General features: G+C 40.4%; 1 protein-coding gene across 1 annotated transcript; it reads right to left on the bottom strand.

Annotated features, from left to right (window-relative positions):
* Positions 1–624: 624 nt before the first annotated feature.
* Positions 625–12,135, bottom strand: PLAC9 (placenta associated 9). The gene is made up of 4 exons (XM_041404862.1): positions 11,969–12,135; positions 2,946–3,043; positions 1,874–1,994; positions 625–809 (listed from the first exon to the last, which is right to left on the bottom strand). Exons 1-4 carry the CDS (start codon positions 12,024–12,026, stop codon positions 799–801), a joined length of 288 nt encoding a protein of 95 aa, XP_041260796.1. The 5' UTR covers positions 12,027–12,135; the 3' UTR covers positions 625–798.
* Positions 12,136–12,613: the final 478 nt, after the last annotated feature.

Raw genomic sequence — 12,613 nt, 5'->3', positions numbered from 1 at the left:
TTCAAACTAGGTCAGTGAAAATAGGTTGCTTGTTAATCAGGAACATGCAAACTCCCCTTACTGAAGTATATACATGTAAGTGTTCTCCCTCTGTTGTGTAAGGGTCAGGCAGGTCCTTTTTCCTAGAAGTTGTATTGCTATTGTCTTGAAAGAAAAAGGCAATGTTGTGGATTTAATTCTGGATTGCATTTGTCACCATGGCAAGGGAAGATTACAGACTATGGTAGCTGTGTGTCCAAATGATGGATTCTGACTGGGACTTGCTGACAGGACTCCCATTTTGGTCATTGGCAGCAGTGTGTCCTGTGTCCAAAGGCAGACTATACACTTATTTCTGTCAGACAATCTGAGCATGTCTTGAGAGGAATTTGCAGCTGGAAGTCTTATCTTTGTTGGCTGACACCAATAGCAAGAGTTCACTTCTTTGCAAGGGAAGGAGGAAGCTTTTGAATGAAGGGAAGTTTGTTAGATGTGCTTTATTCCTGAACACCACCTGATCTTGTTTTCTTACTGACAATGCTGTATTTGAAACACTGTTTTGACAAAGTAGGGCTCCTGAAAGATTCAGAATGCAAAGTTTAAAGCTGTGTCTTGTTGCGGTTCGTATTGCAATACTACAGTGAATTTGAAAGCAAATATCTTTTTATTATAAAGCACAGCAACACAGAAGACAAACTACAGCTGAGGATTGTTCACCCTGCACGAATTCTGGAAACACAAGCTTATTAAATGATCAGAAGTGCAACTGCTTATGACAACCATACTGTTACATTCAGCTGTCTTCTGTCTTCACAGTGCTCAGCTGGTATCTGTATAGAGAAGAGTTGATGTGATTACTTTTGGTTATGAGATCAAGATCAATCTTTGAGGATGAATCTCTTTTACAACATGAATCTTGCTACTTTAAAGTTGGGAATTGTCACTTTGATTCACAAAATCATAGAAGGAAGGTCCAATCTGTAATTCTTGAGCAATTTGGCAGTGCTGTACTGGAATACTTTTCACTCCTGCTGGAATACCCACTTCCATCGCAGGGGAGTAACTTAGTTATTAACTGCCTGTTAACTGCCCCTCACAGAAAACTGTAAACTTCAGTGGATAACAAAGCTGATGAGGACAGTGTCAGTCATGGTTACCAGATCCATACAGCCGACTGCAAGAATGAAAAAACAGCATAAACACTACTGCTGTCTACTTCAAGCCCTACTTGCATCATGTAAGTGCACTGTGGTGTGCCCAGGTATTGCTACCTTAAATGAACGAACAGCACTGACAAAACTGATTCATAAACATGTCTGTGCATGCTTTTATCTGTCCACAAGTGGTTTATTTTCCACCAACAGTGTCTCACCTTGTTAAATGCACTGTTGAAATTTAGGCAGAGGATGAAGGGTATAGAGCATTATAAGATATAAGTGAGTAGAACAGGCTGTCTCATCCAACTAATTTCTGTTGTGGTTTAATTTATTCCAAAAACGTTTATCCATGAGGATGTTTTGTGTGAGTAGTTTACATTTCAAAGTTGGATTTAGGATATCAAAATGGTAATACCTCCAATTTTGTAAAATTTTAATGTCATCCCTTATTTTGTCACACATGAAGCTAAAGAATCAAGGATCTTAAATCTGGAAGGGACCTTGAGGTAACCTAGTCTGTCCTGCTGTTCTAAGGTGAGTTGCTTCCTTTTCTCCCAGCTCTCTCTTTACTGGTTGTTGAAATCTGATTTTCCAAACTGGACCTGCAGTTGGGGTCTTGAGGCCTTAGCTACCCTGAGCTGAATTAGTTCACATCTTTAGAGAGAAAATATGGCATATTTAATAATAACATATGTAACCCTTTTTTCGACTTAGGTTATACCTGACGAGATACTGACCATCAAAAACGTCTATAAGTGGAGTTCCTGGAACAGTGGGGATATTCAGTGTTGTCTCACTGATGATGTTGAGGAGCGATTTGACTTCTGATTCTAGGTGCTCCACTGTTTTTATTACCTTCTGATGGAAACAAGGGAGACAAATGGAGAAAGGAGGTAGTCAAAGGATCAAGTGGAAGGAATTGCACCAGATGTGTTTGCGGAAATGTAAACCTCGTGTCCTGTAATGCCAACAGCTAATTTAATCTGTAATGCGCATTGCAGCTTTAAACATTCCTTGTGTTCTGCTGGCCTCTAGTGGCACCAGGTAGTGCGCTTGGTTTTGCAAGTTACATTACAGCAGCCCTGTATAAAGAAGAATTTGACTTCTTGGAGCTTTGCATTTGTTTGTTTTTAATTCTTTATCATTTCTGAGAGAAATGCGATAAAATAATCTGCATGGACGATGAGAAGAGCTGCTGGGGTGGAAAGATGAGGGCTGGGACTAGAGCAGAAGAGAAGTAATGTTGCAGTTTGACAACCACAGCATGTTTGGGAGCTACCCAGCTGAGAAATAACAGGTTAGTTAAGCTGAGTTAGCAGCTATCTTGTAAGTGCTTAAGACACCAGGGGGAGAAAAAAAAAAATCAAACTTTGCAGCTATCCTGGAATCCCCATCACAGAGCTCATTTAGCTCTTAAGTGTCAGCAGGGGTGAGCAGAAACTCCTCTGTCAGTGTTGGGGTCACCTTCAGAACTCACATCTACTTATAAGCCATTGTGAAGCTTTACAAATACAGATTGTGAGATTTTTAGATTAAAGTCACAGATTATAATGTTTTGATTATAAATATTCTAGAAAAGACTGATATATAATAAATTGTTACTCAGTTTTTGGGAATTCATCAAGATTATATATTTCTGGTGATAATGGCTTTATGGCTAGTTTTAAACTGTGACATCTGAAAAAAGTAGTCCAACCTTGACTAGAATAAAGTCCAAAAGCGACACTGTCTAGAAACATCCTTTTTCTTTGGTCAAAAGGATAGGGCAGAAGTCTGGTAAGGTTCAGGAGCCAGCACAATCCCTCTTACCTCTTCAATAGTATCTAAGCGTTCATGGAGCATATGTTCATTACACCAGGTTCCTCTTTCCAAACTTCCAGGTACCGTACTGACGGGATCGGCAGCAGCTGGAAATAAGACACAGTTAATTGGCAGAGAGTTAATAGCAGTCCTTGCCTTTCTGATTTCTAAAGTGTTATTTTACATGCTACACAGCATTGCTGATGAACCAAATGTAGGAATTGAACTTCTTTTCCAGTAACTACAGCTTGACTCAGTACTTGCCTGCACACGTCATGTTGGTTGGAACAAGGTGTTTTCTCTTGCCACGGGTGTTTGTTTTGGTTTGTCTATGTGTTTGTTTGTTTTACATAATCTACTTTTCCTACATGTGTAGGGTAAGTTTATAGGCGGTGACTGGCTCTTAAGTGTAAAACCTAACTGGGAAGATCTGCCTTACACAACAGTTCCTCGTAGACTTTCTTCAGAAGCATCTGGTGCTGTAAAATTTGAAGACTAGCTAAGCTTATCCACTTTCCAAATGGATGCTGATGATTCCTCTGTGCCAGAAAGTTGTCCCAGACGGTCTGACTTTGCAATGGGAAGGGAAACAATAAAGATTGTTTTACTGCTGAGCACATTTGCTGACTTTGCTGTATACAAAGTCACATATCTCTGTCAGTTATCTGTGTTTACCTCTCAGTACTCATGAGCTCTTGCTCTTTGAACTTTTCATTCTGCTGGTTGTGCTCCATGAAAGGTCAGTAGCTGCTGGTGTCCATGCTTTAGTGGAGCCTATTTGCTTTTCGTAACTTGTGTGCAGCATTCAGTAACATTTAAATTTTCAGATGTGTGCAGAGGACTGTAGTGAAATATTTTAAACTGTGCTAAAGTGATAACTTACCTTCCTGCATGTGAAGTTAGGTTTTGCTCTTGTTTGATGCTTGAAGCAACTATGATAATGAGGAAGGAGCAGTAACTCATTCTGTCATTGTTTGATTGTAATGAAGACAAAACTGAGCTTGTGTTATAATGAACAGTAAGACACACAAGAGCAGTAACTAATTCTGTCTTCAGTGCTGCTGTGCCAGAGCAGTGGTTTGGAACTGCTGCAGTGCTTCATCTCAAGCCTGTGCCAAGATTTCTGGAGTGTAGGTGTCAGGTGATTGCAAACACGTGTCAGTAAGGATCACTGCAGTTTGGGGGCGATGAGAGATGTACTCTAAGTTGGAATGGCATCCTTGGAATTGGAGGGTGGAGGATAGAGAGGAGGAGGGATTACAAAGTGACCTGACTTGCTGAGCATTATTTAGAAATTGGTTTGGCAGATTTGTCTGGGGCTTTTTTTAGTGCGGTCACCAGAAGGTGGTGCTGTTAGGACAGAATCCCGAATACTTCATCCACCTGTTTACAGAAGTGCTGAAATACAGCAGGTATTTCAACACCAGCTGCTTTGCAGTTGCCCTTTTTTTCCCCTCTTTGCCGCTAGTGGTGGTGGTTTATGAGTGTTGTTACTGTCTTAGTGGTAAAATGAACCGTGCTATTTCTCAAAATTTTTGCTTCTTTACATGTTTTTTTTCATCATGACTGCAACAGTGTGGAGATACTGAAATTGTGGTGGCTGATTCTCTAAGCAGGTGTTTGTAGGTGGGAAGGTTAGATATGGTGGATGACATTTGTTCAAAGCACACGTATTTGTTCAAATACATAACATGATAGATATGTACAGCCAATGTAAGGTCGTTGCATCTTAATGTGAGCTTTGCAAAGCACTGCACAGCTTTGTGCATCTAGAGAATGAGGTAAAGAGCTTGCTGTGAGACACAGGACTCAGTAGCTCCTGGTTCCTTGGGGTGGTGGTTCCTCTCCTAACACAGAAGGAGACAGCTTCTCCATCACTCTCAGTGCTTTCACACCAGAACAGAGCTGCTCAGGCTATTGCAATTACCCCTTCACCACCATGCCAGAACAGGCTATTTCAGCTGCTGCTGGCTGGACAGTCAGTGTAGATTTTTTTTTTTTTTCTGAGCCCTGGTTTGAGGCTTTGGCTTCCCAAAACACTCATTGTTACTCTGTTGTTTGGCTTTATCTCTGGGATGGGCTGTTCACAGGACACATCCGGTCCCTTGTAAATATGGCACATATCTGGGTCACTATGGTCAGGCAATTCAGCCAAAGCAGTAATTTCCATGTGCTCAAAGACAGCACATGGCATGTTGCTTAGGAGCACTGCCCTTCTCTATTGCAATTGGTGAAAGAAAGGGACACAATCTGCCTTTGGCACTGACCTTACTCCAGCAGCATCTCTATTTTGTATAGTAATAACAGTCACCATGTAAAGGAAGTGAAGAGCAGATTCTGAAAACTATATAAGCAAAACACTAATGACTTAGGATACTTCCAGGTACTTGCTTTCTGAAGTTATTGAAGAAACGTTTTTTAAATATAAATTGGAATTTTTACTTGTCTGTGTTTCAAAGCACATGCATAGAGACAACTTTGGTAGTAAGTTTTGAAGCTAACCACTTTTAAAAGTGAAGTGTTCTTTGTATTCCGTATAAATTACTTATTTAAAATGTGTGGGTGTTTGCAACTTCTGACAGCTTAGGCAAGTGTGTAGGAGGCATGTTTCAATGTCTTAAATATCTAATTTGAAACTTAATAGATTATTTCATGCACACACTTGCGACATTTCAATATGGCAGAGAGAACATTACTTTTCAGTTAATGTCCCATCTGCAAATTTCCACCTGATGTTTCTTACAAGTGAGATGTTTAGTTAAATTTTTGAAATCCATTCTATTTGATATATGGGGTGGTTATTTTCTATCAAGAACCAGAACTCTTGTGTTCAAGATAAGAAAACGACTCATGCCTTTTTTCCTCTGATTAAATCCTCTGTGCTACATTGATGGTGCCCATAAATCTGGGTAGTCCTAACCACCATGGGCTGTGATGCAGTCAGACACCAGCAGGGAAATGGAGCATCTCTGAACTGGTTGCTAATAAGGATCTGTTTACTAGAAGAACATGCCTAAAGTTTGAAAGAAGTAGCACGATGGATAGTAAGATCTATGTATTATGGACAGCCTGACTGTACAAAATTTGATTTTCTAGCAAGGGAGAGAAAGAGCAATGAAGTAAGAAGCCTTACTAAACAGGTTAGGAGCAGAGGCCTTTGATTAAGAATATCCCTCAGTTAAGCTCTTCTGCCTCCTGTACATTTGATGTATTTCCCCAATCTGCAAGATATTGCTTCTTTGTGCTCCCTGATGAAGTTCCCTTCTAGGACTGTCAGGGTTCTTTCTATCTAGGTGCTGTTAAATGGTTCATTTTGATCATCCAAGTAGTTGTTAATGGTAAGCATCAGAATAAACCTGAGCAACTGCCTCTCTGCTGTCATTCTCTGTGGCTCCTAGGACTGCCAGACCTGAAGTATGTGACCACACAGATCTGGTAGGTCTTTTAAAGTAACCTTCCTAATGACACATTGCTGGTCCAAATGAAGTTACAGGCTTGATCTAGAAATTGCTGGGTTGGGTTCTTTGGTCTGTGTTACAGAGAAGGTCAAGGTGAGTAACCACAATGTTTCCCATCTTACAACCTGTAAAGTTCTTTTGCCTCATTCTATGATCAGTGTGGTTTTGAAAGTTGACTGCAAGGTCTTGTTTGCACGCAGTAGGGCGGGAGGGATAAAACAAAGCAGGCCATAAGCCAAGTGGGAGACACGGGAGATGGAAACAGGAACCAGATGGCAAACGAGGAAGCCTGAAAACACGTGATAGAGCAAGGGGAATAAACGAGAACATGACTAACTCTTCAAGAAAACATGCTGTGCTCTGTGTTTTTATTTGCACTGCCTTAGGTTTAGTAGTATCATTTTATTCCTCAAGCATGGAGCATAAGGTGGCCAGACAGCCTTTGATGAGAAAAAGAATGGCAGTAGTAATGATTTATGTTCCAACAAGAAAAAGGTCATGAACTGGGGGATCAAGTTCAAATGATTAATCCACTATCCAGTTTGGGAGGAATGCAACAGACTTCTGAATGGATTTGCTGACCCTTGCTTAAATTATTTTTTCTCTAAATATAAGTGCTGGATTCCACTTTGAAATTTGCATGTAATTTTGAAATGCTAGCTCAAGAAATCACATGGTTTTCAAAAGTGATTGGTGAAGATAACTTGCAGCTGAATTCAGGGAAGATTGAACTGCTTTGAACCTGAACTGATACTAATAACTATAAGTAGTGCTTTCAGACCATAGACTATGTAAAGCTAAAACTGTTAGTCATATTTAATTTTGGGGGCTGTTCTTCAAGGCATCAAAGTTAGTTTCCATTAATGCCAGCTCCTAATTAATTACATTGGCATCCTTGGCTATGGCAGTATACTGAATTCACTTTCTGTGTCACTATCAGTTTCATTATCACCAGTATATCCAAATTCATTTTAAGCTGTGATACATAACTCAAGCCGTATCAAATTTTATTGTTAGGACATCAAAAATATTTGATTTGTATAGTGAGTGTTGTTATTGAAAATACTTTTTAGGGCACAGATTCCCTTCAAGTTCTTAGCCACTCAGAAGCATATCTTTAACTGGACATAGAGCATCTTTCTGGATGTAACACATAAAACACTAATGCTTAGCTGTGATTTTGACACCTCTGGGTAGTTCTAACCAGGTAGTTCTACCTCTTTTTAGAGTTCAGTCTCTATTTTCTTAAAGGGAATTCTTACCTTTAGTGATTGCAATAAAGACTGCAGGAATTGCAATAAATAGATAAAATTCCTTAGCAACTTACACTTAACTTTAAAAATTGTTATTTTTAAATTAATTTTAGAAGCTAAATAACCATATCAGAAAGTCAAGTTCCAAATTTGCACACCTGGTTCATATTCTGTTTATCAAGGTGTAGATAGAATATGCTGCTATGAATATTATTTCAGATCCTACATCAGTTAAGATTGTACTTGTTTCAATTTTTTTTTACCTGAAAGAGAAAGGAGCAAAGGGGGAATCTCATGAGTTGGAGAATCTGTTAATGAGGGTGGTTCAGGTACCAGCCTATGAGTTCTCATGTCTTTGCCTAGTGTGTCCCATCCACCTGGTGTGGGACTTGGTGTCACAGTGTGTTCTGGTCCGAGCACACATCACTTGTGCTCGTGAAATGTGCAAAACCAGAAATGGGACCTCATAGCAATTGTTCCTGACTAGATAGCATACATTTCTGTGTAAAACTACTTCATTTACAGGCAGCTTTTGCTATTGTGACCCATGTAATTCTCATTTCATAAGGAGATCTATCTCTCACTTACTCAGCTGTGAAGATTGAGAGGGAGTGAACAAGACCAGGGATAGTTCCTGCTTCCAGTGAGTGGGGGTTTTTTTAAGGCACAGAAACATCTGGGCCCTTGCCATGGCTATGTGCCAGAAGCCAAATTGCTACTTGAAAAACTACTTTCCTTTTTCTGCTGTTTGACCATATCTGTGATTGTAAGGAGCACTTAAGTTTTGTGTATTTTCATTCAAAGGAAGGAGGATAGTAATTAAATATTCCTGTGAAGGAACTATTGGCTTGGAGAGTGTTTTCAGCATGCTGGTCTTCTGAACAAGCAGCCAGAGAATATCCTCTTGCACTTGCTTCTGCAATGGAAAATGACTACAGGGAATTGGACTGATAAGAGACACAAGCTACATAATGAGCTGGTACGTTACTCTAATTCATGCTGTATCTTACAATGATGCTTTGGGCTCCAGAAAAGTTGTCCTTTATTATGGATTTATTTTTGTGTGAATGTATCTTTGCTATGGAAACTAAGGCTAAACATTAGGAAGTTTATAGCTAGAAGCTGTATAGGACATACTTGCATGTGGAGAAGGGGTTTAGGAAAAAGAGGAGCTGTGCCTTAGTATCCATAAATAATCCAAGTTGTGCAGAATTAGTGAGCTTAAGGCTGGCTTGAAAGTGGGGGATGTGAGATACGTAAATAATGAATGCCACCATCAATTTGAGGATAACCACTAGTATCATAGGATAAAGAGTTTCTCAATTTTCTAAGGACATGGCTTTTGGTCTGTGTTTAGTAATAGAAACAATGGTCATGGGGAGTGGATGAGGTGAGTCTGTGACTTATTAGTCAGCTCCATGATTGTGTAGCTTTCACATGTATAAGTCATGGCAGTGGAAAGAATTAAGTAAAATTAAAGAATATCATTTTAGAGTTTTTTTCTAAAATCTAAACAAATCTAAGAAGTTGCTTGAAGATGTATTTTCTCTTGGCAGACAGTTCATGCATTCTTCAGCAACTCAGGAAGTAGAATGGTGAGAGAAGGGCAGATACATATATACATAGTAGATCCTGACATTCAGGCCCAGGACTTACATCTGCTTCAGCCGGAGCAGATCAACTGTGTTTATGAATAAAGCCTCATCCTGCAGGTGAACAACAGGAGTCCTGTATTTCTAAACTCCTGATTTTTTGGTGGAGTATGATACTAACTTTTGCTTTACATGTGGAGGTTATGATGTCCACAGAATTAAGTTCCTTTTAACTAAACATAAGAAAACATAGTGCTTTACAGATACATAAAATCTCTTTATAAAAGGCTCACTTCTGTACTGAACCCTGATGTCCAGATACCTCACAATCTTAAAAAAACACAGGTATTTTGGGGTACACTTTGTTGCTGCAAACTTTATTTCTCCTTCCTTGTTAGAGCTCAAAGGTGGGTTCTCCAAGGACTGTAATCCTTGTGTTGGAGACAATAATGCTGATAGCTTTCTATAAGGACAGAAAATACCTCTAACATGGAGTATAGGTTAATCCATTATTAATTTGTTGGTAGAGAAATATGAGTCCAAGTCAGGCCTAAAATACCATATCTATCATGAATTTTTATTGTGGCTTTAATTCTACAATGCAGTGTTTTGATCTCCTAGAGGAAAAATGCTTCTCTGTGATAATTCAAATGGTCAATTTGGGGCAGAATCTGACTGTTCTGAAAGGATTTTTTTCCTACTTTCTAGATAATGGTCTAGCTTATAGATCTTCCCAGCTTTGATATTGCATGTGAATATCAGAGAATTCAAAACATCTTGAGAATTCAAAAAATGCTAGGTGAATGAAAAGGAACATTCATACACTTGGTTTACTTTAACTTGTACTTAGAACCGGATGAAACTGTGTGCTGTTTGAGAGCAAATCACGCCACAGTGTGGAGCAGCAGCGCCTCGGCTGGAAGCTGTCCCTGGCAGAGCGCTCGGAGTTCGGTGTGCTCCGCTAATGGAGCAGGGGCAGGTGCTTGTTTACCTATGAACTCCGGGTCAGCTCTCTGCCACGCATAAACATGGAGCAAAATCTTTGCTGTTGGGGTGCCACACCCTTCCCCTTGCCTGGAAACGCGTTTAAAAGGGGCAGGTATTGTCCTCCAGGCTACATTGTGTGCTGCATTTGAGCAGCACCCCACAAATTAACCTGGCACTGGCAGCAAAGCACTGTAAACTGCGGCAGGAGCACATGGTTGCATCCAGAAGGGCTCCTGTACCAGCCTCTCCTCCTGAATGATTTGGAGGCTGAGCTCTTTGACTATGAGGTTGTTTATGTTAATGGCTGAATTAAAACATAGATTCTAGTTTGGCTGAATAATTTTTAAGAGGAACCCGTGGGAGTTGGGATGGGGGGATCTGCAAGGGAATCAAAAGCTATGTTCCTGTCTCAAAGGTAGCTGAGGGAAAGTGGGGATTGCTTTTTTAAGCCTTCATTCTGGCAGGGTGCTTCCCTGGCCATGACAGGCAGAAAATTTCTCATTTTTCCTGGTATACCCTATTAAGACAGTAAATATGGTTTGCTGATTGAGTAGCTACCACCTGGCATGATACTGGGTGCTAGTCTCCTCTGCAGTTATTATTGAAGTGCTATTCTAATTAACTGAATTTTATCTGAGTTTGTGAATTCTTTTAGGTTAAACCCCTACTTTTACGGGAATAGACAAAGCTATTTTTTATTTTCTTTTATTTCACATTTATTTCAGTGAAGCTCGCAAAACTCACAAGAGGATAGGGAATTCTTGTGGAGTGAAAACAAGTTAGAGTGCTCTTGCTGCTGCATTGATGTTTCAGTTCATCACTGAGATAAACATCACAAAGCCAGTTAAGTAGGAGGGAGTCAGAGCAAGGAAGAGTGACTAGAACTTGGGAGCAGAAGGGACTAACAGTTTTTTAGGAAATGTTTTGAATGTAATAGGATCTTGCTACCCTGCCATGAAATACAAGTATTGTCTTGTCAAGAAAGTAGGACCAGAGGGAAGATCAATCTGAGCCTCAGCTAGCAGAAAAGATGTAGTATGAACAGGCTGGGAAGCCAGGTTTGTGGTTACACAGAGACTGTAAACCCTGAACTAGCCAAACTGAATAGCATTGTCACACTACAATGTGATTACAGGTTATTCAGTGCTAATCTCTTGTTAATGAAAATAGAATTCAGATGCAGGCATATCAGATGTTCTCTGTTTGTACTTTTTTCTCCCAAGGCTTTTGGAGAAGTCATTATGTACCTCAAAATTTCAGGAATAAACAATCCAAAGTAGAAGAAACAAAATTGTGATGCTGTTACCAGGAAATTTAAAAAGAAGGCTTTGAGTAAAGGAGACTCTTTCTCTAATCACCTTGAACTTCAATCTCATTTCCAAGTGGATTAGTGTGATATCAATACGGCTGCCAGAACAGTAATTATGGAAATTCAGAGCACTGTCTGCAGCACCTCAATGTGGTTCTAAATTTCTGAAGGTAGAGGGATTCTGTCTCCTGTAAGAAGTAAAAAAATCTCCAAGTCTACCAAAGCAATATGCCTAAAGGACAGACTTTAACATCACAAAAATGGAGTTTTACCTCTCAAATCAGAGAATTGTGACATATACCTGTGTCACCTTCACATAAAATCCATAGAGAAATTAAGCGATTATTTGCCTCCCCCTCCTACCCCATGCAAAGGCTTTGACCATACTGAGATTAAGCTACAGTTTGTGCTTTGCAAGTTCAGAGTCACTTACCTAAGGGATCTTGCTCCTGCAGGACTAGAGCAAACGCCAGTGCCCAGAGGAAAAGCATGGTTCCAGCGTGCCCAGGCTCTGCCGTGGCTGTGCTGGAGAGTCCCGCAGCCTCCCTCCCTCTCTCCCTCCCTCCCCGGCTTCCTATCGGCTCCTCGTCCAGCCCTTCGTGCTGAGGTTTAGCCAGAGTTAGGCGGAAATATGCCCAGCCTGAGCCAAGATTCTTAAGCTGTTCTCTTCTGCTTCCCTCCTTTTAAAAACACCCTTCCAGCTCCATGCACAGCCCAGCTATTCAGGCAAGCTGGAAGTGGCCCAGGCTCCCCAAAGTTGGGTTTTTTTACACTTGTATTTATTTACACAGATTACAATGGAATTCGATGAAAAGCTTTGGATGAAAAGCAAGTGGGGCAAGGCAAGGAAGGGAGGAAGGAGGAGGAAGGGTGCTGGATGTTTCTTTCCCTGTAGAATTTCATCTGGGGCAGGCAAAGCGTTGCAAAACACGGTATCTTTAGATCTCATGAGCTTAGGGGGCTTGTACCATATGCTCTTTTGAAGAGTGCAGAAACATCTTCCTTGGGCAGTACCAATGCGTGGCAGTCTTGTGGGAAGTTACCACTACCTGTGGTGCTTTATGTTTGGACATTATCA

The sequence above is a fragment of the Onychostruthus taczanowskii genome, unplaced genomic scaffold, assembly GCF_017590055.1.
Source record: "Onychostruthus taczanowskii isolate IOZ18803 unplaced genomic scaffold, ASM1759005v1 scaffold22, whole genome shotgun sequence".
NCBI lineage: Eukaryota > Metazoa > Chordata > Aves > Passeriformes > Passeridae > Onychostruthus > Onychostruthus taczanowskii.
The sequence above is the reverse complement of the archived record's forward strand: the minus strand, read 5'-3'. Positions and strand labels throughout refer to the sequence as shown.

Excerpts from the sequence above, each read along its gene's own strand:
- PLAC9 (XM_041404862.1), bottom strand. The coding sequence starts at position 12,026 with ATGCTTTTCCTCTGGGCACTGGCGTTTGCTCTAGTCCTGCAGGAGCAA. Across the intron at positions 3,044-11,968 it reads GCAGGAGCAAGATCCCTTAG|CTGCTGCCGATCCCGTCAGT; the intron begins GTAAGTGACTCT and ends TCTTATTTCCAG. Across the intron at positions 1,995-2,945 it reads GCTTAGATACTATTGAAGAG|AAGGTAATAAAAACAGTGGA; the intron begins GTAAGAGGGATT and ends TGTTTCCATCAG.